General features: G+C 52.5%; 3 protein-coding genes across 3 annotated transcripts; 2 read left to right on the forward strand and 1 right to left on the reverse strand.

Annotated features, from left to right (window-relative positions):
- Positions 1 to 6058: 6058 nt before the first annotated feature.
- NRROS (negative regulator of reactive oxygen species) lies at positions 6059 to 11955 on the forward strand. The gene is made up of 4 exons (XM_063408720.1): positions 6059 to 7446; positions 8133 to 8243; positions 8700 to 8823; positions 9058 to 11955. Exons 3-4 carry the CDS (start codon positions 8716 to 8718, stop codon positions 11014 to 11016), a joined length of 2067 nt encoding a protein of 688 aa, XP_063264790.1. The 5' UTR covers positions 6059 to 7446; positions 8133 to 8243; positions 8700 to 8715; the 3' UTR covers positions 11017 to 11955.
- Positions 11956 to 14833: 2878 nt separating this feature from the next.
- CEP19 (centrosomal protein 19) lies at positions 14834 to 17347 on the reverse strand. The gene is made up of 3 exons (XM_063408723.1): positions 17223 to 17347; positions 15707 to 15868; positions 14834 to 15422 (listed from the first exon to the last, which is right to left on the reverse strand). The coding sequence occupies exons 1-3, from the start codon at positions 17320 to 17322 to the stop codon at positions 15061 to 15063; spliced, it is 624 nt and encodes a 207-aa protein (XP_063264793.1). The 5' UTR covers positions 17323 to 17347; the 3' UTR covers positions 14834 to 15060.
- Positions 17348 to 17478: 131 nt separating this feature from the next.
- On the forward strand, positions 17479 to 22664 carry PIGX (phosphatidylinositol glycan anchor biosynthesis class X). The gene is made up of 6 exons (XM_063408722.1): positions 17479 to 17557; positions 18163 to 18226; positions 18620 to 18752; positions 19616 to 19829; positions 20971 to 21071; positions 22079 to 22664. Exons 1-6 carry the CDS (start codon positions 17485 to 17487, stop codon positions 22220 to 22222), a joined length of 729 nt encoding a protein of 242 aa, XP_063264792.1. The 5' UTR covers positions 17479 to 17484; the 3' UTR covers positions 22223 to 22664.
- The last annotated feature ends 3865 nt before the right edge of the window (positions 22665 to 26529 follow it).

Below are 26529 nucleotides of genomic sequence, written 5' to 3' on the forward strand. Positions count from 1 at the left end.
CTGCTGGACCTGTTAATTCATCCCTTAAGCAGTTCTTTTTCCTACTGCTGAATGATGCTGTGTGACTTGCAAAGGAACTCTCCCATCTCCCCACGAGAGGGCAAAGCTGTGGGAGCCTTGACTTGTGCTCAAACAAGTGCTGAGTACAGTAAATGTTTTTGATGTAGAACCTTTTCCCTTAACAATTACTTCCTGTTCTTTTCAAAAACCAAACCAAGCTAGAAACCCTTAACAGAAGTGAATGATGGACATAGAATTTTTCGAAGTTCACTCCTTCATTTGAACCCTGCATCCTGAAATGGGCTGAGCAAATATTTGCATTTCAGAAAATGATTTTTAGTGACACCAAACTGAGCCAAAGCTCCAAGATCACCTTAAAGGAGTCAAAGGGATTTGAGAGGCCCAAACAAAATGTCAGAGTTCCTGTTCAAGGTCCACTTTTTCCCAGACTTGCTTTTCTTCCCCTCAGGCATTTATGATGAGGAAACAGTGATATCACAAACAATTATTTTTAAAAAATCAGAGTAATTGAAAAAGGATTTTGAAATAAAACTCACTGTACGTTACAAGTGTTGTTAATTCTTCTGCAATTTTACGAAGTCAGGAATTGAATGGATTTTCCCTTCATGCCTGCACTGGCAGGTGTGGTGTGAGTTACCTGCAGTGGTTTCATGTCTACTTGATTTGTCTTTTTAATCTGGAACTTCCCTTGCTTAGCAGAACTCAGCCTTATCCCATCACTTTTAAATAGCAATCTGAGACAGTAAACTCTGCCAGCTCCAAAATGTGGCTTTGTAAAGTGCTGGATAAACCTGCTTGCAGGGAAGTGGATGTTGGCCAAAATGTTTTTTTCATATTCAGATACTGCAGGGGTAAACATTTTTCATGGAATCCCAGATTGGTTTGGTCTGGAAAGGACTCATCCAGTTCCACCCCCTGTCATGGGCAGGATACCTTCCACTAGACCAGGTTGTACAGCCTTTGCCACTCCCAAATCACCTTTGGGGTTTCTTTGATGGCTTTTTGTTTGTTTTTTCTGTGCTCAGGTGACAGAGGCCACTTTCCTCCTGCCAGATCCCATCTGACATTGGGCACCTGAGCCCTTCCACAGGGTCTTGTGCAAGAGCAGAGCTGGAGGGTGGGATCTTGCTTTGGAAGCAGCCAAAAGGTTTTATCTCAGCTTCAGCAGAAGGTTTTATCTATTCCTGGGTAAATAATTGAGTTGGAACATTAGTGGGACTCAGGAGAGCGTGCAGGATGGAGAGCAGGTGGTTTTACGTGCCCACCTCAGCCCACAGTGCAGCTCTGGGAGGTGATGCTGTGCTCTCCTGGCAGCCTGAGCTGTTCTTCCCGGCAGGAACGTGGAGAGCAGAGGGGAGATCTGAGTATTGATCTGTGTGTGTGGCTGAGCCTTCCCCTCCTGCACTCCTGTGCTGGTTCAGGTCCAGATTGAGAGGCTGAAGTGCTTTCAGTCTCTCCCAGGCACGGCTGCAGGGATGGCATTTCAGACACAGCAATGATATCACTGTGTTACAGAGGTGTCACTGTTAGAGTTTGTTTTAAAACCCCACAGAAACACATCCTGGCAGTTTTCCTGCTTTCCTACCCAAGACCAAGGGATATGTCCTAAGTGCAAGAGTGTGCTCTGGCTCCAAAACCCACAGAGGGGCTTTGTCCCGTGTCCCTCAGGGAGCATGCTGGAAAGCAGGGATGCTGCACCCCATGGCTGAAAACCTGGAAAAGAAGACTTTGCAGCGTGCATTTGCTTCCAGAAGATCTGCCTGCCACAGCAGGCTGTGGCACAGGGATGTTGGCCCTTCTGGCCAGAGAGGAAGATGGGTGGGACACGCTGAGCTCTGCAAGGAGTTGAGAGAGTTTCACTTCCCTTTGCATTCATGACTGAATTACTCACTTCTCTGAAGCACAACGGCAGCAGGGAGGGAGTTTGTGGGGCTGCAGATGGGAGTATTTTTTTTTGTCACAATTTGCATTCTTGAATGATGTCACAGCAGTGACTTGTCCAAACCTCCTCCTTCTGGTGACTTACAGCCTCCAGCCTTGAGAGTTTCAGGCTAAAAACCGACAGAGAGGAGGTTTAGGTTTGATATTAGGAAGAAATTCTTCCCTCCTGGCACAGGTTGCCCCATCCCTGGAAATGTTCCATGCCAGGTTGGATGGGGCTTTGAGCAACCTGGGATAGTGGAAAGTGTCCCTGTCCATGGCAGGGGATGGAACAAGACAGCCTTCAGTGTCCCTTCCCACCCAAACCATTCCATGATTCTATGATAAAAAACTTTGGTTACTTTGCTGGAGTAGCTGGGTTGGGGGTTTATTGCTTTCAATGGTGTATTTTACTGTACAGTACAAAAAAGGTCAATTTATCCACATTTGTCAATCCTGTGGGAAAAGCTTGGGCAGCTCCTTCAGGTCAAACTGCAGTCAAACTGGATGAAAGCAACCTGGTTGTGAGACTTTCCAGCCCTTGGGGAGATCTAGGAGGAATCACGGGATGGTTTGGGTTGGAAGGGACATTAAAGCCCATGGGCAGGGACACCTCCCACTATCCCAGACTGCTCCAAGCCCTGTCCAACCCGGCCTGGAACACTTCCAGGGATGAGGCAGCCACAACCCATCTTGGCAAAAGATCAGAGGCCTTTTCTTCCCTTGGGCACTGGCTTCTCCTGCAGATGCCGTTCTCCAGAGCATCTGGGCTGTCTCATATCACAGGGAGTGGATGTGCTTGGCTTCCAGTTGCTCAGAAATACGAGTTTCTGCTGTTTCAGCATCCGATGCGTCCTGCTGCCTGCTGGGCTCTGGAGACCAAGTGATCCAGATGCTCTCCCAGGAGAAGGTTCTGCCTTGGCCTGCTGGTGGTGGATCTCTCCCAGGAGAAGATCTGCCTTGGCCTCGTGCTGGTGGATCTCTCCCAGGAGAAGATCTGCCTTGGCCTGCTGGTGGTGGATCTCTCCCAGGAGAAGATCTGCCTTGGCCTCGTGGTGGTGGATCTCTCTTAGGAGAAGATTCTGCCTTGTCCTCCCAGTGGTGGATCTCTCCCAGGAGAAGGTTCTGCCTTGCCCTCCCGGTGCTGGATCCCGGGGAGCCCTCACGCCCTGGCCTGGGAAGGGCGGGAGCGGCGGCTGCGAGCGGTGCCAGGGCCCGGCCGCAGGGCGGGAACAGGGGGAAATGAGGTCCCCTCTGCACCTTTCCCTCCCAGGCCACTTCCTCCTCATTTACAGGCCGAGGAGGAAGAGCGGTGACCGCGATGGAGCTGCCTGGGCTGGGCCTGCTGCGGGAAGGGAACTGGGGGCAGCCTCACCCCCAGCATGGGGTCTGGGAAGGGGCTGTGGCCCAGCCACTGACCAGCTCCCCTCTCCCCTTCCCACCCTGTGCCCTCAGGAACACGGGTTTGCTTCCCACTGAATCCTGTTCCTGCCTTTTTTCTGAGTCCCACAGAGGAAATGGGCACCTTTTGGGGACTGAGGGGTCAAAGGTGGCATCCTCTATGAAGTTCTTGCTGTGGAGCTCCTGGCTGGTGTTTAGATCCTCTATCAAATGTCCTCCAAGCCCAAAGACATAATTTTCCCAATTGTTTTTGCTGCAGTTCACCTGGATCCCATAGGCTTGTTGCCTACTGGGGGAATATTGCCTCCCTGCTCGTCCCTGATCTCCCCCAGGCCCAGCTCCTCTGGTGTTGGCAGCCAGAGTGATGCTGCAAGGGTGGGTGAGCAAGCCCAGGGCTCTGCTCAGAACAACCCAGAACTAACCCTGGCTTCAAACAAGTCTTCTTTGAACCCTGCTTTCCATCAGAAAACTTGGCAAGAGCTAGGAGATTCCTGACAGTTGGAAATATATTGAAGAAAATCTTGGCTGTGAGGGTGGTGAGGCCCTGGCAGAGATTGCCCAGAGGAGCTGTGGCTGCCCCATCCCTGGGAGTGTCCAAGGCCAGGCTGGACAGGGCTTGAAGCAACCTGGGCTAGTGGGAGGTGTCCCTGCCCATGGCAGGGGGTGGAACAGAATTATCCCAGAGAAGGGTGCTGGGGCTCCAGGTGCTCCCAGACACACAAGTCACTGCAAAACCAGAGCCTGGAGCTTTACTGACAGATGCAAGAGCTGGCACATGCCTTTCCTTGGACCCAGGTACAGCAGCAGGGAGGGGATTTGGCCACAGCTTGGGGGAAAAGATGGTTTTGAGGCTGATTATAAATCCTTGATTTTTGTGCCTATTTTCCCCTGCAGGAACTGCCCCAAGGGGAGTTGTGCTTCCTGTAGAGCCCCAGCCCCGCTGCAGCACTGGTACCCTCTGAACCCACACTCCTGTACTGCAGTGCACCATCCTGGGATGGGACACGTCCCTAGCTACCCCCTGGGGTTAAGCTGGGTGGATTCCATTGGGAAATTCAGCCAGATGAAACTCCAGAGCTCAGGTTTAAACTTCAAGAATTGAGCTGTCCATTTTAGCTTTTCCTTTTTGCCCACAGAACAAATTCTGTTTTCTTTTTTGTGTTCACAGTTCCTCTTAAGTTGAAGGCAACTACTGCTGCTGGCAGCTCCTGAGATACAGGAGACCTCAGGTTTCCCTTGTTTTATCCAGAGTAGGTGATTAAATAAAATAAATTACATTAACAATGCCTTGCACCATCATCCCTTGCAGAACCATTTCTTTAATTCTCGCCAGTTCTCCATCCCAGTGGGAGTCAAGGAAGCCCATGGAGAAATATTTCCGTTTCCATTTTCCCCCACTCACCAGGTCCTGCTGCTGTGTGAACCATGAGTGACCTTTCTATTGCTTCCACTTGGGAATAAATCACATTTCCTGCAGGCAAACACACGTTCAGTGATGGGGTTGCTGTTTTCTGTTGCAGTTTCCTCTTTCCCAAGGGTCCTGTGCTGGATGCATTCCAGGAGAAACTGGGAGCCTGCCCTGTTGTCACAGCTTTGCTCTTGGGTTGTATTTGACAACTTGAAGATTGTTAAGGGAGAAAAGATTGTTGGGAGGAGGAGAAGGAGGTGGGAGGAACGGAAGGAGCTCACTGGGTGTAAAACCAGAAGGGGATTCCCAGTCTTCTCCTACAGCTGCAGGAACTGCAGCTGCACGTTTGGACACGGCTCCAAGCAGCTGAATCTCCTTCAGTTTAACCCACCCGTGCTATTGAGCTGCGTTGGAGTTTCCTGAAGAGCTGAGCAGAGGAGCAGCTCCCGGCACCTCAATTGCTGTCCCTTCACTGTGCTGACATTTAAAAGTAAATTACCCCCTCTCGAAGCACACATCAAATCCTTACTGACAGGGCTGGGTGGGGGTGTGAGGGGAGGAAAGGAGGGGACCAAGCAGCAGCTTCAGGGCTTTTTCAGAACCATCCGGCTGCAGGATGTGGGGAAAGTGTGAAGAGCAGCAGCGCTGCTGCTGATGGCCCAGCCCTAAGCTGCGGGGTCAGCCCTGGAGCAGGGCTGCTTTCCAGGGACAGCGGCTGGGGGACACCTGGGTGTGCCCTGCAGGGGCTGTGCCAGCCCCTGGTGCTGCTGGGGACAGGGGTTACACTGCCCTGGCTTTGGGGATGGCTGGGGGCAGAGCAGGGAGTGAAGCAGGTTGTTTCCTCTCGCAGTTCCTGCTGGGCTGCAGGAGGAAGCTGGTTTGACCCCCAGGGCATCACCTTGGTGGTGGCACCACAAAAACGAATCTCATCAGAAGGTGTCCCAGGAGCCTCCTGATCCAGAGAGCAGAGTGTGGTCATGGCTGAGGATGCCCAAATTTCACAGCTCTGCCAGCTCCTGTGCCTCCAAGCACCAGGTGAGGGGTTTGAATGTGGGCTCATGGCAGGGTTTGGGATGAGGGGTTTGACATTGGCTGATGTCAGCCTTTTGTGTGCCCTTGAGCAATGCCATGGGAATTTTGCCCTTCTGTGAGCTTCTGCCACTCCTGTTCGCTTCTCTCTTCTCCTTCTTGATTTTTATACGTCAAACTTCCTTGAAAATGGAGGAAATGAAACCACAGGGCTTTTTTGTGAGTGACATGGGAGAGGTCAGCCTCCTCCCAGAGAAGAAATGAAATTTAGGGGGAAGGCAAGAAAATGATCCCCTTGGTCAGTTTTACTGATTTCAGGAGTTTAGGGGCCACGTGGTCTGGCAGGGAGGGGAGAGTGTGGCTGGGATGTTCCTTGAAGAGGGTCTTGGTGTGCTGCAGTGACACAGTTCATCCCCCATCTACGCAAATATCCCATTGGCACCGTGGAACATATGGCATGTGGAGCATGGACCTATTGATCCCAGACAGGATCTTGCTGCAGGCCTGGATCCTTTCTCCACAGTTTTGAACCCTTTCCCACCAAGGTAGATCTGGGCAAAGTTTTTCTCCTCAGAGGTGGGATTTCCTAGGGACTTGGGGGTGTGTGAGGACCCTGGGAAGGGGGAGATGTGGGGTGGGGAGATGGAGGGCGGGGTAGATGGGGATGAGGAGGATGGGGACCTCCCTGTGCATAATGCCTCAGAAATGTGGATCTTTGTTTCCTGGCAGCCACAGGAAAAGCCATTTCTGCTGACCTTCACACAGGAACTAGCACTCAGGAGGTCCCTGTATCTGGGTGGTTCTGACTTGTGCTCTGAGTGCTGGGTTTGCTGCAATCCTGAGCAGTCCCAGGACACCCAAAGGTCTGGGAGCAGGGGGATTGGAGCATCCTGAATCTCACTTAGACAACGTGAGGGACAGGCACTGGCATCCCGAAGTTGCTGGGGACTCAGCACCTGGGACTTGCCCAGCTTTGGGATGCAACAGGAAATAACAGCACCTTCTTCCCCCACGGGACAGGCATCCCTTGGCTCCTGTCAAACGAGCTGGGTGCTGGAGGCAAGAGGGGTCTGGAGGGACAAAAAGGGAATAGGTGCCATGCAGGGGTGGCATTTCCCCATCCTGCAGAAGTGGTGCCATGGCTGTGCAGGGCAGAACCACCCCCAGTCACCATCTCTGTGGCCTGAAACCCCGAGCAGTTCTGCTGCTGGAGCTGTGTAGAGGAGTCACCGTGCAAAGCCTGTCCCCAGCGCTGGCTGGTCCCCAGGAGCTGTGTGACCCCCTGTACCCCTCACTGCCTGCCTGGCCCCGTGGTTCCTCCTTGCTGGGAGCTGTGTGTGAGTGCATGACCCGGGCTGGGAGTGCTGAGATCGGTAAGCGAGAGCTGGGCCGCGCTCGCTGCCTCCATGTGACTGCAGTTTCCGTTGGCTCCTTCCGCAAAGGCTATATTGGTGCTCGGAGAGAGGGCGGGTGGCACACGGCCCCGAGGGTGGCACACGGCCCCGAGGGTGGCACACGGCCCCGAGGGTGGCACACGGACCCCGAGGGTGCCACACGGACCCTGAAGGTGCCACACAGACCCCTCGGGCCACCCCTACCCCTGGCCCCAGGTCCCCCTGAGGGGCTGCGGGATGGACGGTGCCGAAGCCCACGCGCTGTTCCACGCGGTGAGTAACTGCCCCGGTACCCTGCTGGGGGAGAACACCAGGGGGGTTCCCTGTGCCAGCCTGGGCATCTGTGGTGGCTGTGTGCCACTAACGCCCATGCTTGAAGAGCTGTGGCTGCCTGGGCCCACGCTGGGGCTGGTGTGGAGTGTGGGGAGCACTTGGATGTGGGCTTTGGTGTAGGGCTGCGGGCAAGGGTTTCCTGCTGGGGCTGCTGCCTCTCTCCTGGCTGGGCAGGTGCCATCCCAGCAGCTCCAGGGAGCACGGGGAGGATGGAGATGCTTCTGGTGTTGGAAGAAGCCAAGAAAGGCTGAGCTGGGTGAAGGAAAGTGGGAGTTTCCGCAGAGAGCTTCAGGAGCCAGAACCAAAACTGGTGTTCTTTGAGTGCAGCAAGAACCAAGGTCCAGGACAGCAGGGTCCCTCTCCTGCCACTGTGCCTGGGTGTGAGTTGCTGCTGGACTCCAAGGGCTTGAGCTGGCAAAAGGTGCTGTGTGTCAGCTGCAGCCTGGGGAAAGGGGACTACCTCTCCATCTCCTCTAGAGTAATAAATCCTGCTCTGATAAGGCACCAGCTCAACACTTTGGCTGTCCCGAGAAAGGAAACAGCCCAGGACATGCTCTGTTCCCTCTGTGCTGTGAGACTCTGGCTACCTGGGCTGCCCAAAATAACCCTGTTTCTCCTTCATGCAGTGGCAGCTGTGAAAGTGCTGTGTGCCAAACACTCACTGAGCCCTCACTGCTCATTTGCCTGAGTTTCAGCTTTTCCCCAGATGCAAATGCCGTCAGCTCCGGTCCCACCAGGTCAGTAATGGGGCAGCTCGTGCTGGAGAGCATCCGCTTCTCTGGAAGAACCCCCAGCAGGGATAGGCACTGGGGGCATCCCTTGGTGGGGATGGGTTTGTGTGCCCTGGGGGAGTGTTTGGTGCCAAGAGGGGGCACAAGGGCCCTGCTGGGGGGACACCCTGCTGGAAGGATGCAGCTCAGTGGCCTTCACGAGCAGCTGTGCAGCACTGACTGCCTTCCCCCTGTGCTCTGCCCTGGGCGGGACTGAGCTGCCACACCCGGCCCTGCTCTTCCCCTGCCTTCCAGCTCAAACTGGAAGAGCCCCACGAGGGCTTCTGCTGGGGTGGGTGGGCTCAGAAGGGGCTCTGTGCCCCTTCTTCCATGTTCAGCTCATGGTGGCCCAGGTCACCTGGGCCTTTTGGGGGGAACAGTTTGCAGCTTCTGACCTCCTCACCTCTGCCTCCCTCTCCACAGGAGTGCCGCCACTGAGATGGAGGCCCTGCTCCCTGGTGTCTCCCTGCTTGTTCTCCTCCTGGCAGTGGGATGGGGAAGCAGGATGGATGCAGCCTGGGCAACATCTCCTGGGGGCTGTGAGCTTGTAAGTCCTCTCTTGTGACCCCTCACCCCTCTGAGTCCTTGGTCTTCCCTGGCAAAGCCACGACAACTCAGCATCTCCAGACCTTCTCCATCCCAACTACTGGCTTGGAGTGGACTGGTGTGCCAAGGCTGTAACCAAAGAGCCGCCTCCTCCCTCCTTACTCTGCTCCCCAGACTTCTCCCTCTTCATCTCCTGCCTCCCACTGTGGTGTTACATATTCTCCTCTTCCTTCAGGTGCAGAGCATCATGGACTGCACTGGGAGATGGCTGAGTTCCATCCCAGGAAACCTTCGAGGTGATACCGAGGAGCTGTTTCTTGATGACAACACTATCCAGGTCCTGGGCAATGCCTCTCTGCTCCTGTATCCACAGCTCTGGCATCTCAGCTTGACCAGGAACCGGCTGGAGCTCATTGAGCCCGGTGCCTTCCACAGCACCCAAGGCCTGGAGGTGCTCACCTTGACAGACAACCTGCTCTTCACCAACTACTCACTGACAGCCGCTGCTCTTTCTGCTCTGCCAGCCCTGAGGATGCTGGATCTGGCTGGAAACCAGCTCAGGGAGAACATGGTATCAGTTTTAGTCTCGAACCTCTCTTCCTTGGAGTCCCTGTCTGTGGCCAGGAATGTCATCATGAGGCTGGACTCATCCACCTTCACAAACCTGACACAGCTGCTGGAGCTGAACCTGGAGAAGAACTACATCTTTGAGATTGACAATGCTTTTGAAGGGCTGCAGAGGCTGCAGAGGCTGAACATAGCTTACAACTACCTCCCGTGTCTCGTGGGGTTTGACCTGACCCAGCTCAGGGTGCTCAATGTCAGCAACAACATCATTGAGTGGTTTCTCACCCTGGAAAGTGATGACCTCTTTGAGCTGGAGGTGCTGGACCTGTCCCACAACCGCCTCCTGTTCTTCCCTGTGCTGCCCCAGCAGAGCAAGCTGCACTCCTTGCTGCTGCAGGACAACAGGATGAGCTTCTACCAGCGTCTCCCCAACGGCACCTCCCTGGCCAACATCACCATGAAGTTCTTGATCATTGATGGTAACTCCACCAACATCACAACCGTCAGGCTCTGGGATGAGCTCTGCCACAGCAACCTCTCCTCCCTGCGCCTCCTGGACATGAGCCAGAACCAGGTGTGGGGCCTGCCTGATGATTTTCTGGCTCAGATGCCCTCCCTGACCCACCTAAAGCTCAACCAGAACTGCCTGGAGGCATTTCACCTGTCGGAGGAGGACCCCTTGGCCACGCTGACAGAGCTGGACCTCAGCCAGAACCAGCTGGTGGAGCTGGGGGTGAAGGTGGGCACTGAGGACATCCTGCCCAACCTGCAGCTCTTCAACCTCAGCACCAACAGGCTGCAGGCTCTTCCTCCTGGGATTTTCACCCACACCAGGAAGATCACTACCCTGGACCTCAGCCGCAACCGGGTTGACCTCTGTCCCCAGCCAGGTGAGGCCGAGAGTCTGCCCTGCGTGGACATCAGGGGTGTGGAGACCTTGACCCATCTGTCCTTGTCCGGCTGTGGTCTGCAGGGGCTGAGCAGCCGCCCCTTCCAGGGGACCTCGCTGAGGCACCTGGACCTCTCTGACAACCGCCAGGTGCTGTCCGGGGACCTGGGCTGGCTGCAGGACCTTGTCCTGACACTGCAGGTGCTGTCTCTGAGGAACACCAGCCTCTCTTCCACTGCTGTGGACTTCTCTGCCCTGCACAGCCTGGTGCGCTTGGACCTTTCTGGGAACTCCTTGGCCGCGTTCCCCACCTGGCTGGGCACGCTGAGGCTGCGCAGCCTGGACCTGCGGGACAACTGCCTGCCCGCGCTGCCACCAGACATGGCGTGGCTGCCGCTGGGGAGGAGCCTGCGGGAGCTCTACCTCAGCCAGAACCCCTACAACTGCTGCACGCTGGGCTGGTGGGACGCCCTGCAGCAGGCGGAGGGGCTGCGTGTCCCCGATGGGCGGGAGGTGACCTGCAGCCATGGCTCCCGTGCGCTGAGCCCCGGCGCGCTGCCCGAGCCCGTCCTGCAGAGCTGCCGGTGGCAGACGGCCGACCTGGCGCTGCTCTACCTGGTGCTGGCTCTGCCCACCTGCCTGACCCTCCTGGTGGCCTTCGTTGTCATATTCCTCATGCTGAAGAAGAAGCTGCTGAAAATGGTGAAAACCCGGTGCGGAGTGTCCAGCCCTTACTGATGGCTGAGGAAGAGGAAGGGCTCGGGAATAGTCAGTGACAGTGGGTGATTAGGAGTACAGGTGATAATCCCTCCGAGGTGGTCAAGATGGAAACCTGATGGATGCAGGACAGGAGGTGCTGGGAGAGCTGCCATTCCTGCCCTCATGGTATCCGAAGGGTGTGGGCCGTGTCTGGTGGTGGGGTGCTGGGAATCCTCAAGGAATGTGTCTTCAGCAGAAACCTTCAGCTGGTGTTGGTGAGAGCTGAGTGGACATCAAACATTCCTCAGCTGAAAGGACAGGTTGCCCAGAAAATCTGTGGATGCCTCATCCGTGGAAGTGTTCAAGGCCAGGCTGGAGTGGGCTAGGAGCAATCTGATCTAGAGGAACGTGTCCCTCCCCGTGGCAGGGCTTGTAACCAGATGGATTTTTAAGATCCCTTCCAACCCAGACCATTCTGGGATTCTGTGACAGTTTTCTCCAGCACTTCTTTCCCCCCTGCCCTTTTGGCAGTTCCTTTTATTTATTACCACCAAAACTCAAAATGTCCTCCAGATCTGCAGCCAGCGTCCACAAAGTGCCCCAGGCTGGAGCAAACATCACCTGGGTGCTGTGGAGAAGGGTCTCTGTGGCCAGAACTTTCCACACTGCTCTTGCAGGCACTGCCAAACTTGCAGGCAACCCTGATCATGTACCATGTGTGTGTGTGTGCTGATAAAGACAGGCGTTGTCAGCAGGGCTGAAAGACACATTTTGGGGTGTTGTTTCTTCACTAAGTCACAGTCTGCATTAGAAAAGTCCATTAAAAACAGCCCAAGTTGCAACAATGGGAAATATGGATTGAAGATCAGGAGAGTTATACCCTGTTATAAATTATATCTTTTGGTGATATTTTGTCATGGATTTCTCCAGTGAATGGTGGATTAAATGTACAAAGGAAACGAGAGAAATCCTTCCTCCTTGTTGTGCAAGCCCAGCTCCCGAGGGCAGGGCGGTTGCTCCAGCAGTGCCCGGGGGTTTCCTCCACCCAGCTCCTCTCACAGCACGCTCTGGCTCTCCCAGAGCAGCAAGCACCACCTGGGGAAGTGCTGCTCTGCTCCTCGGGGGTCAGTAAGGGGAAAGGAGAAGTGATGGTGGTTTGTGCTAACTCAAAAGCCTTTCTGAGAACTGGAGTAGCTTTGTTCCTGTGCCACTGTTGGGATTTTTCTAGTGAAACATGTTTAATGGGAACGGGGCACAGGGAAGTGTGCAGCAGTGTTGGAGTGAGGATTCTGGGGGCTCGTCCCTGCCTGGGTGTGGGCGGGCTCAGTCGGTGATGTGGGCTGTGCCAGGGGGCTCCAGCCCAGTGGAGCTGTCCTGGGAGGTGACGGTGGGAGATGCCCGAGGCTGGCCTGAAGCTGGAGGATGCCGGGGTGGTGCAGGCAGGGGGAGCCAGGGCTGGCAGCAGGGCAGACCCCTCCCAGACACAGGTGTGGGACTGGGGTCACGGGGGAGCCTGGTGTGGCTGGTGGCTGTGCAGGGCTGGACAATGGATGGGTCAGACCCTGCTAGAGCAGCCAGCAGCTCCACTGGGGCTGAGTGCAGTAAAGGCTCTGGAAACCCAGTTGTCAGATCTGGCTCGGAAACGACCACTTTCTGCCCCAGTTTTAGACTGAAATAGCCAAAACCAAAGCAGGCCCCAACAGGGGAATCCCTCAGCCTCTTTCAACCCTTCTTTTGCCCGTAAGCTGCACCCCGGGGGACAGCAGTGACCTATAAATACGTTGTGGCATGTCCCTGCTGGCAGGGTGAACGGGTGCCCCTGTGAGCTCCCCTCCCCTGGGGCTGGGCTCGGAGGGGGATGTGTGTCCTCCCCACCTCTACAGCCAATGCTGCTGCTCCATCCAGTGTGGGGTACGGGGTGCAGCCATGGGAGAACACGTAGGGAGAAACCTGGGCACCTGGCACTGCCCAGGGGCAGTTCTGAATTGTATGGAGCTGGTGGGGATACTTAACATTCCAGGAGCTGTGATGTAAGTGGGATGTTGGGGCAGCAAGAGGAGATTCCAGTTTCTGAGTGGTGGGTGTCCTTATAAAGCTGCTCTCACCATCTTTGCAAGGCCAAGCTGATCAGGGAAGGTCCTTGGTGACTGGAGAACCCAAGGGTCCCACCCAGCTTCAGTAACAGCCAAAAGGCCACCCCAGAGAGCAGGAGGGCAGTCACCTTTGTGTTGGGAAAACCATGGAATGAGTATTCTTTCTTTGGAGCACAATTCTAGAAAAAGATGGTGGCTGGAAGAAGTCAGCATGGACTGCTGAGCCTAAGTTATGCCTGCCCAACCTGCTTTCCTCTCAGGATGAAATGGATGGCTCTGTGGGCAAGGGGAGAGTGGTGGATTCCGTCTGCCTGGACACAGTGTCCCACAATGTTCTTCTTACAAGTGCAGATGTCACAGTCTGGGTGGGTGGGCAGCCAGGCAGGTCAGGAGCAGTGGCAGTGAAGAGCAGAGGGCTGTGGTCAGTAGGATGTGCTCTATGAGGAAGCTGCTGAGGGGCCTGCTGTGGGATCTGTCCCATTTCATCTCTATATGCATCATCTGAAGCTGGCTGGGAAGTGCCTTCCTGTCAGGCTCACAGAGGATCCCAAACTGGGAGGACCAGTATGGCTCCATGCTGAAGGTCTGAGGTGGGCTGGAGGAACGGGCCAGCAGGAACCTCACGATCCAGGCACTCCTTTGGCCTCACACAGCCCTCACTGCAGAGGAGCCATGCCTGGGGCTGGCCACGTCCTCTGAGCCCGGCCAGGATGAAGCTGGGGACAGGCTGGGAGTGGAGGGGTTCCCAGGGGCCCTCTCTCTCCTAAGTGGGATCTTTCTATGTTTTTATGTTGCAACTCTTGAGGCAAGGCCTGTGCCAGACCCCTGCACACCCTTTCCGGTCCTGGAAGAGCTGAGTCAGCCTTTACATTTTTTTTATTTTGGCAAGTGAGGCCTCAGCTTTCATTTCTCTCCTGACTGAAGATCCCCGTGGCCAAGTGTAAGCTCCCTCATCCTCTCTAGTGAAGGCAAAGCACTGTGGTTTAACTGACACTTGCTCCTTGTTTTCACAGCAGCAATTCTTGTTCTGGGGTGTGAGAGCTCTTCAGCTGCTCCTCCAGCCACTTCTCTTCGTTATGTCAGGCAGCAGTTTGTTGAGGCCCCTCAGTTTGGGGTGAAGACCCATCTCCCACACCCCTCACAGCTGCCAGGGTTCAGGAAGCCAAAACCCAGGAAGTTTTTGGAGTTGTAAACTTTCCCAAAGAATCCTAATCTTAGTCCTCCAGTTCTTACATGAGTGCAAGACCAATCTAGTAGAGACCAGCCAAGGTAGACAGCTGGATTAAAACCTTCAGTGGGATGAGTTTGTCTTACTCTAGAACCATCCCCAGCCTTTGACCTTCTACCACTCTGGTTTTTAGGATATTTTAGGCACATTCTCCCAGAACTGGGCACTTATGAGGATGCCTCATCCAGGAGTGTAAGGATTCAACCATCCCACTGCAGCAGTTTGAAATAACTGTGTTTTCAAAAGTACTTTCAAGACTAATTCATTTTCAAGATTTTCCTTCTCTTACATGTAAGGACTTATTTTTGTGTAAGCTAAAACTGGAGATTTAAGCATTGCCAGGGAAATGTGAGAGTAATATTCTCAATGAAGAGTTGATTTATCCAGAATGACTGATACATATTTAACTTCCCAGTGGGCAATAATAATCACCCTATTTGTATAGAACAGCTTTAACAGTGTCTTCAGGACATGAATATTTAACACTTCACTTTCAGCCAAAGCTGACTGAAATGTAAAAAACTGAGAGATTAAATAATTTAAAATTCTTTTATGTAGGAAAAGATTAAAACCAGCCAACCATTTCAGCCACCCAATTTCCATTTAATCAAGCCTGGCTTCTTATACAAAGCTCACTTGAGCCTGGGATTGCTGTGGCACCTCGGGTTCTCCTGAGCCAGCGTGGGGCAGAACACGTATGACATTGTTCTCTCCTGCTGGCCTGCTGACATTTGTCTCTGAACTGCCCATCTTTGTCTGGAATCAGATTTCCTCATCTGACTCTATGTCCCAAGTACAGGACTCCAGCTGCTCATCCAGTGGGAAGTCCACCTCAATGTTGTAAACAAAGTCAGGGTCATCCTTCTTCTTCCTGTTCTTTTCAAAGAGCTCATCCATGATGCTCTTCCTTTTGGCCAGCTCCTTGTCATCCAGTTTGTTCATATCCTCCTCTGGGTCAATGGTCTCTTCCTGCCGAAACTTTTCCAAGCTCTCAGCCAGGCTCTGTCCTTCCAAATGACCTCTCAGCAGCCTGTAGAGCTTCTGGAGCTGGTGCAGGGAGACCCTTTCCAGGTAGGCCTTGTGCCGAGGGTTGTTCTTCAGCTGCTCAGCAGCCCTGCTGCAGTCTGGGGAGAGCCAACTCAGGCACCTGCAGCTGCAACAAACCTCTGCCCACAGACACATCTTCTCCCAAACCCTCCCCAGGGGTCTCTCCAAACCCTGCAGGCTCACAGAGCCATCGCTCAGGCTGAGATGCAGCCTTGGGCTTCTCAGAGAGACAACTTTACCCTGGCACAGCCTTTCACTGTGCGCTGCTAGGAGGGCGTGCAGTGGTTACCAACAATGCTACTACCCGTGGGTTCCTCCCCACACCTCTGCAGGTGTCCAGACAGGAACGAGTGCCCCTCACCTGAGAACCTGGAGAAATTCCTGACGGGCATGATGCGCTGGCGGGTCTTGTCGTGGCTGCTGTCTCTGTAGATGAGGATGATGGACGGGGGCTGGAAGCAGACCCCGCATTTCTGCGCGATGAACGCCATCGCGGCTCCATCTGAGCCCCCAGCGACGCTCCCTGGGAAACGGGAAGAGGAAAGCAGGTGGGAGAGTGTCTCAGTGCTGGTCTTTTTGTCAGGAGTAGCCTTCAGCAAAATCGCAGAACCACAGAGTGGTCTGGGCCAGAAGGGGCCTTAGAGCCCAGGGAAAATGATTTATGAAATTAAATTAGAGGGGACTTAAAAATCCCAGCCTGCTGCAGATCCTGTTTCCCAGCTCAGCGGACAGCACTGGGAAACTCTGCCCTGAGTTTCCCAGCACTGAAGACAGCGGGTGGTACTTTTATTTTGGTTTTAAATGAGCGAAAATATGTCAAATGTGAAGGTGATCTCCCATTGCCCTACAGACTGCAGTAAGGCAAAGTAATTAATATCTTTTACCCCAAAAAATCAATATATTTCTCCACATCAAGAAAAATCACATTGATGTTGAAAAGCTACTTTGAGGCAGAATTGGAAACACTTCCTCCTTTGTAAAAAATCACATAAGAAAGAGTTCAAACATGCAGCAATGTCCTTAATAGTGAAAATTTCCAGTGCCAGGTTGTTCGGGATTTGGAGGAACGTGGTGTAGTGGCAGGTGTCCCTGCCCATGGCAGGGGGTGGAACAAGAGAAGCTTTAAGGTCGCTCCAACCCAAACCATTCCGGGATTGTACGAAGATGAGAAACACAAACTTTTCGGATGTGTGCGGGATAGAGCGCTTGGATCTCCTGGTAACCCGCCCTGAGCCCTTCGCTGCCGGCGTCACCCGCGGCTCCAGCGCTCCGGCAGCACAGCCGGGTGTGGTTTCGGGCCGTGCCAGCGCCCGGCGCCGTCCAGAGCCGCTTTTCTGCCGCTGGAGGGGCCCAGGGGGCCCGAACACTGAGCACGAAGGGACGCGAGGCAGGGCCGGGTGGGTCCCTCCTGCTTCCCCCAGAGTGGGCCAGGCTGGAAGGGACCACAGTGGGTCCGTCTGCTCCAGCAGGGCCATCCCAGGGCACAGGGCACAGATTGTGTCCACACAGCTCTGGAACATCTCCAGTGAGGGAGACTCCACAGCCTCCCTGTGATCTGTTCAGGGCTCAGGCACTGCCCAGGAAAGTTCTTCCTCCTGTACAGGTGGAACTCCCTGGGGTCAGTTCCTGCCCGTTCTGTGGTGCCATTGCTGGGCCCCAGAGCAGAGCCTGGCCCTGCTGAGAGCCCTCCCTGCACACAGGGACCCCCAGGGCTGAGCCCCTCTCAGCTGGGGCTCCTCTGGAGGCTGAACAGCCCCAGCTCCCCCAGCCCTTCCTGGGCACGGAGATGCTCCGGGCCCTTCAGCATCTCCGCAGCCTCTACGGGCCCCACTCCAGCAGCTCCCTGTCTCCCTTCCACTCTCGGCCTGTCCGCTCACCTCGGGCGGCGCAGAAAGCCTCCTTTTTGTCTTCTTCCACCTGCTGCTGCTGCTGCTGCTCCTGCCCCGAGCCGGTCCCTCCTCCCTGCGCGGTTGCCATGGCGCCGCCGGCGCCGCCGAGCCCCAGCGGTAAAGGCCCCCTCCACCGAAGGCCCCTTTTGGGCTGTCCGCACCAACGCCTGAGGGACGCGGAGCCGCGGAGCAGGGAGCGGGCGGGTCCCGCGCAGTCAGGCGGCGCTGGGGCAGCCCGCACGGGGCCGCCATGGCGGGCGGGCGGCGGGAGCCGGCGCGGGCCGGGGCCGGGGCCGCGCTGGGCGCGCTGCTCTGCGCCCTCCGTGAGTGCCCGCGGGAGAGGATGGCGGGGCCCGGCCCTTCTGCTCCGGAGACAGGCTGGGAGAGCTGGGGGTGCTCACCTGGAGAAGAGAAGGCTCTGGGGAGAGCTCAGAGGGGCCCAAAGGGGCTCCAGGAGGCTGGACAGGGACTAGGGACAAGGGATGGAGGGACGGGACAAGGGAGAATGGCTGCACACTGTCAGAGAACGGGGTTAGGGGGGAAATTGGGACAGAATTGTTCCCTGTGAGGGTGGGGAGGCCCTGGCACAGATCGCCCAGAGAAGCTGTGGCTGGAAGTGTTCGAGGACAGATCTGGAGCAGCCTGGGCTCGGGGAGGGTGTCCCTGCCCAAAGCAGAGGGGTGGGACAAGATGGGCTTTAAGGTCTTTTCCAACCCAAGCCATCCCATGACTCTGGATTTGGGAAATATGGCTCGGCCAGTGATCCAAGGAACCCCTTCTGCTCTTTGACCACAGTCAGATACCGCTTCCCTTCTTCTGGGAGAGGGTTTGCAGAGGAAGCGTTCATGGGTTTTAAAACCTCAGGTGCTGAAGCTGCCAGCCCCTGTGATCACTGTGCTGTTACACTGTGGGCTCTGTGTCACCTCAGATGTGCAGGCAGCCTGTCGGGATACCACTGTCACCCAGGAGCTGCTGAAGGAGGGCTTTCACAGGTGAGTCCTCACCCTGCCCCCCATCAGCATAACGTGCCACGGGCTTTTCTGTAGGAAGAAGCTTCTCTTCTTTTCCTGTGCAGTTCTATCAACTCCCTGGGCTGTGATCCCTAGGCATATGTCAGGAATGTGTTAACAGGATCAAGGAATTAACAAGCTGTGGTGGAGGGAAAATAGGAGGCCCCTTTCTAAAACTTTTGTGGAGGCCGTTGCTGGTTCTGAGACATTAACAAAGAAGTGAAACTTCGTTTTGGCCGTGGGTGTGGGTGTGGTGTGATCAGAACTGGTTGCACACAGTGTGAGAGCTGCCTCTCGTCTCAACTGAGAAAGGTCTCTCTTGTGCCGATTTTTGAAGTGTGGGTGTGAATTTTTTGCTCCTGTTGCTGTCTGAAGGGATCTGCTGGTGAAGGTGGAGCTCGGGGAGGATGCAGGAGGATGTGCAGTGGCAGCTCAAGTGCGTCTGCCGCCGGGAATCTACGTGGATCCCTACGAGCTGGCCACGCTGCAGCAGCACAATCTAACAAAGGTAATGGCCCCAGCACCAGGAGAGTCAGGTAAGGACTCGGGGAGTTGTAATGTCTGGTCATTACCTGGCTCGTGGAACCAAGGTGATTAATTCCTGGAAGGAGGTGCCAAACAATATCATCTTCCTGGTGTCTCTGTAACTCAGCTCAGTCCCTGGCCCCGTGCTGCTGACACTCCCACACACAGGTGAGGTACCAAGGAGCTGCTGCTCCTCTCTCAGCCCCAGCTGAGCAGCTGTGGGAAAAGGACCTCAGGTTCAGAAGGTGGAAGGGAAACCTTCAAAGAGATGATGAGCTCTAAGTCACATGCTCTTGTGACTTAGGGCTGTTAAATCTTCCTGGGTTTCTGCTACATTTATTAGTTATGAGCAGGAAAACATATATTATTAATGATTAATGGGAAAGGATTTAAAGTATTTGAAGGAAGGTATTTTATGTGCTGACAGGAGGCTGAGACTGTGTTTGGACTGAGCAGCTTTTGAGCTTTGTTGTCATCCCAGCTTTCAGTGCCACTTTCCAGTCTTTGCTTCACATTTTGCTTCACATTAGACAGATGTGCAAAGGCTTATCTACTTAGGTGCTTAATTTGTCTAAAACATGGGTGCAAAGGCTGTGGGCAGCTCCTGCCCTTGCTGACACATCCTTGAGCTGACACCCCACAGGTTTGGCTGTAGGCACAGTGACACTGAACTTTTCACACATGGGAGTCACTCACTGAAGAATCTTGAAAAGCTATTTTGGAACAGCTTAAGGCTGGAATTCCCAACTCGATCATCACGACCACAAAACCAAACTCTGTGCTAGAATGAGGGAAATGGTTGTAGATTTCCACCACAGCCACACCTGTATCTCTCCCTGCCTGCAGGCAGTGCTGTTCCCTGATGCCATTGACGTGGAGGCTCCTGAGTACCTGGCCAGGGCTGCTGTGCTGCTGCTGTTCCTGGAGCCGGACGCGCGCTGTTCCCGCTGCCTGCGCGCCGCCGTGCCCGTGCACGCGCGGTACCACCGGCCAGGAGAGGGGACACAGCAAGCCTCGGTGGTCCTGGAGAGCCCAGAGGTGCTGCTCTGCTGCTGCCACGGTGAGACTCTCAGCGATGCCCTTGGGCAGCCCCGAGCCTGGAGTCTGGTTCTGTCTGAGATGGAGCTCGTGGTAGTTGCATGGACACAAAGCAGCAGGTGTGGCCCTGATAAAGAGCTCGTTGTCTTCCTCACCGAGTGCTGCTTCCTGGCCAAAGGCAGGGGCTTGTTAGAGACTGCTCTGTGTTGTGCTGCTGCCATTGTACCCCTGTGCTGCTTGGGCTCTTCCAGCTGCAAGATGTGCTGCTTGTCATGATCTGTGTTTGTCACAGTCCCAGGGTTTGCCAAAACCCCTCCTGCTTTTCCCTTGGCAGCTGGAGCTGTGCAGGGTGTGTTTAGTAGCCACTGTCACCTTTTAAGAGTAATCAAAGTATTCAGATGGCTTCTAACACGCTGTTGCTACATTCCCTTTATATAAAGGGGGAATGTAGGAAGCTGTGCCTGAAGCTTGGAATGGTTGGAGCCTCAAACTCTGATGAAACAAGAACCTGATATCCACTACAATTAATATTTCAAGTTATGTGAACAATGAAATCCTGTATTTTTATTACAAATTTTGTGTTCCTTCACAAAATCATTCCTGCCAAGTCAAGCACACTAATGATTTTCAAGTCCTTTTTCTTTACTTGTGCATCATTTGAGCAATGATTTCCTGGGATAAGCATAGGGATAGGCAAGACTACCTGCTCACTTAAAAAAGGGATGTTAAATCTTCCTGGGTTTCTGCCACATTTAATAGTTATGAACAGGAAAACATTTATTATTGATGATTAGTGGGAAAGGATTTAAAGTATTGGAAGGAATGTATTTTATGTGCTGACAGGAGGCCGAGAAATGGCCTTACTTATTTTGGGGACTTACTTATTTTTGGGAAAATTCTGGCATTCAGGGGTCTGCAGGCTAACCAGGAATTCTTTGTCCTGTTAAGGACAGAAGGGCCAAGATACCACACAGGTGAGATTCTTTCTTGGGTACCTGTTGTAGTTGTGAAGTTCACAGCAAGGACTGCCCAGTGTCACGTTGACCATGCAGAGGTGTTTTGCTGCTTGGCTCCCAGGGAACAGATCCCTTATTTGGAAAAAACCTGCAGGCCAGATTGCTTCTCCTGCCTGGCTCCTGGTGATGCAGGAATGCCTTCCCTAGGTCACCCATCTGCAGAGTGCTGGGAACCTGCTGAAGTGGACACCCCCTGCTCCTCTGACAACACGAGCCCCTGTCAGTGGCACAGAACAAAGCACAGACCTGTGAGTTCTCCCTTTGGTTCTTTTTAACAACTGCTGCCTTATTTCTGTGATTAACACCTTTCATAGCACAGGAATTAATCATTAAAAGAATACCTGGGTGGTTCCCTCTTTGTCAGGCTCCTTTCTTCCTTTCTGACTGGCTTTTACTGGGGGTCATCCTGCCCTTCTGGTGTGTTTACAGTGATTCTGTGCTCTTCTGGCCCTTTAGCATGGCTGCTCTCCTGACATTTTTTTGCCCTTACTAGTTTATTTGGAATCCTAGGATATAATTAGCACTGGTCAAATTAAGGAAAGTCTTTACGGTGTTGCTTCTTCAGAGGAATAGCAGTGTGGAAGATGATGATCTAACTAAAGTAATGGTAAAACTGCAAAGATTTAAGGAGTAGCATCCTAAAAAATGGCCACTTCTATTTGCTTGGTTGAGTAAGTGTTTAGGAAAAGGTGAAGTTTCTTATTGTGTTCAAAACCAAGGAAAGTTGGATTTTTAGTGTGGTTAACAACTGTCCTTGATGTTCAAAAGTGCCACAGTAGTAGGGATTCAGAAATTAGACTCATTGATATAATAAAATCCGTTGTTGTTTTAACACATGTCCCTTCCTATATTTAAGATACCTGCAGACTGCTAAGACATCTGCAGCTCTTGTCCATAAACATTTGGCAGCTTCCTGTATACATGAAAAAACAAATGGTTGTTCACTTTGGAGAGAAATCTGTCTCCTTAGTGATCTGAGCTCACCTTGGGAGCTGCTCTCCCTGCAGAATTCCATACACACCTTCGGTGGCTGGAGTAGGAGCAGAGATACAGGGACACAGATGGCAGCAGATCCATTTCCTGAGCAGTGGCTGTGAATTAAAGGGGGTTTCCTATCCTGGTTCTGATACTGAATCTCAGAAGAAGCTTTAGCCAAGGGCTAATTAAATCAGGGTCTGGTTCCTAATCCTCTCGGTTGCAGTCAAAAAAGAACCAGCTGGTCAAATGCGTGTTGTGTATTTATTTTTCTTTGTAGGTGTATGAGGAATCGATGCTGAGGGTTCCTGTGGGGCTCAGGGAGCACAGTTCCCTGGTGTGTGCCCTGACCCTGCTCACCACAGGGCTCTGCTCTGGCTTGATCCTCGCTGCTGCCTGCAAGTACGGACACTTCCCGCAGTGACCTGAGGAAACAGGGAATGTCTGACCTCCATCCAGCAGAACTGACTGGATGTTACACTGGATTCCTGATTGGAACCCACTCTGCTGTTATTTATATCTTAGGGGGTGCAGGGGTCCCATAATGGGTTAGAGTTCCTTTGGCTCATAGTGCTTACAAATGCCTTCCACAGCCCAGAAGACATTTTGGGTGTGTTGTCAATATCCAAAGCAGATGGAGAATAGGAAAAAGCCTCAAAAAGCTGAAAGCGTTGCTGTGGGCAATGAGGCAGCAGTCAGGAGTGGATTTGGGGCTCCTATTCCCTCCTCCTGGTCCAGAGCCTGCTTCCAATGCAGTGCTGCCTCTTGCAGAGGTGTTTGTATTTCTTGACTCAGGGATTGGTTATTAAGGGTATAAAAAACATTATCAAGTCATTAAAATTTCTGAATTTTAAGCTTGTCATGCAGATGGGTTGTGTATGAATTTGTGAAGAGACATTCTTTGCCTACCTGGGACACATCAATAATCTCTCCCATCCTAATAACTGTGAGGGATTGGCTACTCTTGGCCAAATTAGAATCAGAGAGTCATTAAGGTTAGAAAAGCCCTCTAAGATCATTGAGTCCAACCATTCCCCCAGCACTGCCAAAGCCACTCCTAATCCATGTCCCCAAGTGCCACATCCACACATCTGTGAAATCCTTCCAGGGGTGGGGACTCCACTGCTGCCCTGGGCAGCTGTGCCGGGGCTGGGCAGCCCTTCCCAAGAGGAACCTTTCCCAATATCCAACCTGAACCTCCCTGCTACAGCTTGAGGCTCCTGTCCTGTCCCTTGTCTCCTGGGAGAAGAACCCGACCCTCACCTGGCTTCACCTCCTGCCAGGAAGTTGTGGAGAAGAGAGAGGTTCTCCTGAGCCTCCTTTTCTCCAGGCTGAACAATTGGTCAGAATTGAAAGAGTTTAGAAAATTTGAAGAAATTTCACCCTATTTCGTGAGTGGAAAGAGACCCTTGGAAGATGAAAGTGAGGGACAGGATGGTGACTAGAAGCAAATATTTAGAAGATCTTCATCCAGTCTCCAGGGCAGTTGATAAATAGAAGGAAATGGAGAGGAAATTACCTAATGGAAAAGCCGAGAGGCTCTGGAGTGCAGAGCTCGGGTGCTGTCTCCAGTTGTCAGTAGGTGGCACTAGGAGCCCACGGCAACCCCCGTGTGGAGAAAATTGATTTTATTCCCGATAAACCTCGAGTAAATTAGTGAAAGCAGGCAATCTGGGTGAGTGTGTGAATGAAAATTCCTTTCAAGGGCTTGGTGTGCAGCCTTTCATCGGTGTCCAGTTGTAGCCTCAGGGTCCCTTGGGCATCTTTCTCCTGCTGGAATTCAACAGAGAGAATTCCTTGTGACTACTTCCAAGGCAGATTGGAAATAAGGAGACATTTGGGCTGTTCAACCCTGTCAGCACTGAGACCAGCACTGTATCACTTGTCTCCAAGTGGGGTGTTTGATTCCCAGAGCTGAGTTTGTTCCTGTGCTCTGCCTGATGTAGGTAACTCTGTTGTAGCCTGACCCTTGGAATGGCAACATCCCAGATTGCCAGAGCTGAGTGACAGGACTTCACTGCCTGGTTTTTAACACCAGTTGAAAATCACAGCTTGAATCCCTCAGCTAAATCGATCTCCCTAACAAAACCAAGGGAATGGGAATGTCCTCTGGGCAAGCTAGAAAAAAATATTGTAGGTGGAAAAAATAAAAATAAAGTATATATCAAGTTTGCCATCAATCACCTTTTCAATGGAACCTAAATAATTGATTCTGATTAATGCAAAATATGAGAGGAATGGCAGAGCTGCACAAGGGGTGGTTTTTGTTGTGGCAAATATTTGCTGGTTTTAAATCCATGACACTTGTATTATAACTATAGCAGACACATTTTTCCTTGCAAGCTATAAATAAGTCTGATAACCATAGCAGTGTTAATTACAAAAGAATTTGCCAGTGAATCCCTCTCTGAGAGCAAAAACTGCTGTCACTAAGGCAGCACAGAATTCAGCAGGTGTGCCATGCAGGAGGATTCAAGTGCCAGCCCCAGCGGGATCACAGATAACACAGGAGGAGCTGTAAGGCCTGTGCAAAAATTCTGGCAGTTTTGGAGGCAGGAATGAAGTGTTCAGGAGTTCTTGGCAAAAAAACCCACCTCCACAAGGGTTGGACACGATCATCCCCATCCTTAACATGTGTAAGGACTGGATCAGAGCAAGGAGAGAAATGGGGATGGGGTGTTAAAGGCTGTGTTGGGAATGAAGGCTTTCTGAATCACAAAGAAATGGGTATTAAAAAAGATTACACAAACCCCCCCTCCTAGTTTATTTAAAAAGTTGGGGAGGGAGACAGAAGGGTGGGAGGGGCGTCAGGATTCCGCAAATGGAGCTGGAGCTGAGAGGGGCTGGGGGTCTGGGGCAGCACGGAGAGGTGAGGAGGGAGGAAGGATGGGGAGCAAAGCCGAGGGAAGGATGAAGCCACAAACCTGCTGTGGCTCCTCCAGGGGTGTTGCAGAGGTGAATTAGCAGTGGCTAGGCTGAGTCAGAAAGGGAAAGTGGCAAACATGGAAAGAAGTGAAAGGACGGCTGTGCCCTCAGGAGGTCAGAGCGGAGCCACCTCAGCACCGTGGCGGGATCACTTGGGAATGCTGTTCTGGAAAATGGGCACGTCTGCAGGGACAAGTGTTCTGTGCCTCTGCAGAGGTTCTGTGGAGAGTGAGGGAGCAGACAGCCAGCAGGTGTTGGCAGGAACCCACAAGCTGGAAATTCGGATGTGCCTGGACCTGCATGGAGGATTGAGGTGTCCGTGGATCCTTTCCCCAGGAGCTGGGGAAGAGGAGCTGCCTGCTGTGTGTCCTGCTCCTTCCCAAAGGAAAATCGGATGTTGCTTCAAACCTGGGCGGACAGAGGAGCTGAGACCCAGCCCCTAGGGCAGCTTGGAGAATTCACATGGAAGATGAAATGGATCACAGGAATTTTGGGGGAGAAGCCTTGAGAGCACACAGGCTGCATTCCCAGCTGTGTTTGGATTTCTTGGAAGCTGCGTATCCAACCGGGGCTCTGTGCCACTGCAAGTGGCAGCACAGGGAGCTGCTCTGTGTCCTGCTGCTGTCACCAGTGATGTGACCCCTGTGCCAGGTGGGCTCTGAGAAGGTCCCCACAGGTTGGTGGGGAGGGTTAGTTTGTTCCCAGCTGCATCCATACAGAAGATACAAAATGAGCCCAGCACAGAGGAGGAACACGGACAAGGTGCCCAGAGAAGCTGTGGCTGCCCCATCCCTGGAAGTGTCCAAAGCCAGGTTGGACAGGGCTTGGAGCAGCCTGGGCTGGTGGAAGTGTCCCTGCCCATGGCAGGGGTGGGACAGGATGAGCTGTAAGGTCCCTTCCAACCCAGGACAACCCGTGATTCCGTGAAGCCCCGTGGTGCTCTGATACCTCCACGCCCCTGGGGAAGGGTGGGGTTCACCTCCTTGAGCCAGGACAGACCTGGAGGAGACACTCAGACACAGCAGGAAGCCCCCGCGTGGGTCAAACCAGTTCTCCTCACAAAAGAAAGCATTGAGGAAATAAACTCTAATTTAAGCACCGCAAGACAGAAGCAAGGATGGAGGAGAGCCAGTTTAGATGGATGCTGGATTTGATGCTGGATTTTTTAGGGTGGTGGATTTTACCCCCTGCAGCTGGTTGTTGTCCACAGCCAGAGAAAAATAAGAAATCCAAACAGCCTAGAAAAAGAGAAATATTATACATATATATTTTCACATTATATATTACAAATTATATCATAAATGCTATTTATATAATGTATTTTATATGTAAATAAACATAATATATTTTATATGTACTATATAATAAATATTATAACATTTATTGTACATAATATATTATGCATAACATTCATTATAGATAGAGATATCCTATAGTATATATAATATATACATTAAATATATGTATTTTATACAATTATACAATTATACATATATACATATTTTATACAATACATACTAGAATATCACACATAGTATATATGAGATATATACAATTTATTCTAAAAAAATTCATATAAATATAGTTTATGTGCATCTATAACTAATTATATAACTAATTATATATATAACTGTATACAATGTAATTATATATATAAAATAAAATTGTAATGCTTTCAGGCTCCTTTATTTTTCTCTGACTCTGGTACAGCGAAATAGAATATATTTTTTTATATAAAACCAGATAAATAAATAACCATAAATACTAGATATAGTTTATAGGTATAAAAGACATTCTCCATCAGCA

This window comes from Prinia subflava, chromosome 11, assembly GCF_021018805.1.
Source record: "Prinia subflava isolate CZ2003 ecotype Zambia chromosome 11, Cam_Psub_1.2, whole genome shotgun sequence".
In the NCBI taxonomy this organism is placed as follows: Eukaryota; Metazoa; Chordata; class Aves; order Passeriformes; family Cisticolidae; genus Prinia; species Prinia subflava.

What these genes read in the sequence shown, in the direction of transcription:
- NRROS (XM_063408720.1), top strand. Translation starts at nt 8,716, where the DNA reads ATGGAGGCCCTGCTCCCTGGTGTCTCCCTGCTTGTTCTCCTCCTGGCA. An exon ending in CTCCTGGGGGCTGTGAGCTT is followed by an intron (nt 8,824 to 9,057) that starts GTAAGTCCTCTC and finishes CTCTTCCTTCAG; the next exon opens with GTGCAGAGCATCATGGACTG.
- CEP19 (XM_063408723.1), bottom strand. Translation starts at nt 17,322, where the DNA reads ATGGCAACCGCGCAGGGAGGAGGGACCGGCTCGGGGCAGGAGCAGCAG. An exon ending in GGCTTTCTGCGCCGCCCGAG is followed by an intron (nt 15,869 to 17,222) that starts GTGAGCGGACAG and finishes CCCGTTTCCCAG; the next exon opens with GGAGCGTCGCTGGGGGCTCA. An exon ending in GAATTTCTCCAGGTTCTCAG is followed by an intron (nt 15,423 to 15,706) that starts GTGAGGGGCACT and finishes GGCTCTCCCCAG; the next exon opens with ACTGCAGCAGGGCTGCTGAG.
- PIGX (XM_063408722.1), top strand. Translation starts at nt 17,485, where the DNA reads ATGGCGGGCGGGCGGCGGGAGCCGGCGCGGGCCGGGGCCGGGGCCGCG. An exon ending in CTGAAGGAGGGCTTTCACAG is followed by an intron (nt 18,227 to 18,619) that starts GTGAGTCCTCAC and finishes TGCTGTCTGAAG; the next exon opens with GGATCTGCTGGTGAAGGTGG. An exon ending in AGCAGCACAATCTAACAAAG is followed by an intron (nt 18,753 to 19,615) that starts GTAATGGCCCCA and finishes CCCTGCCTGCAG; the next exon opens with GCAGTGCTGTTCCCTGATGC.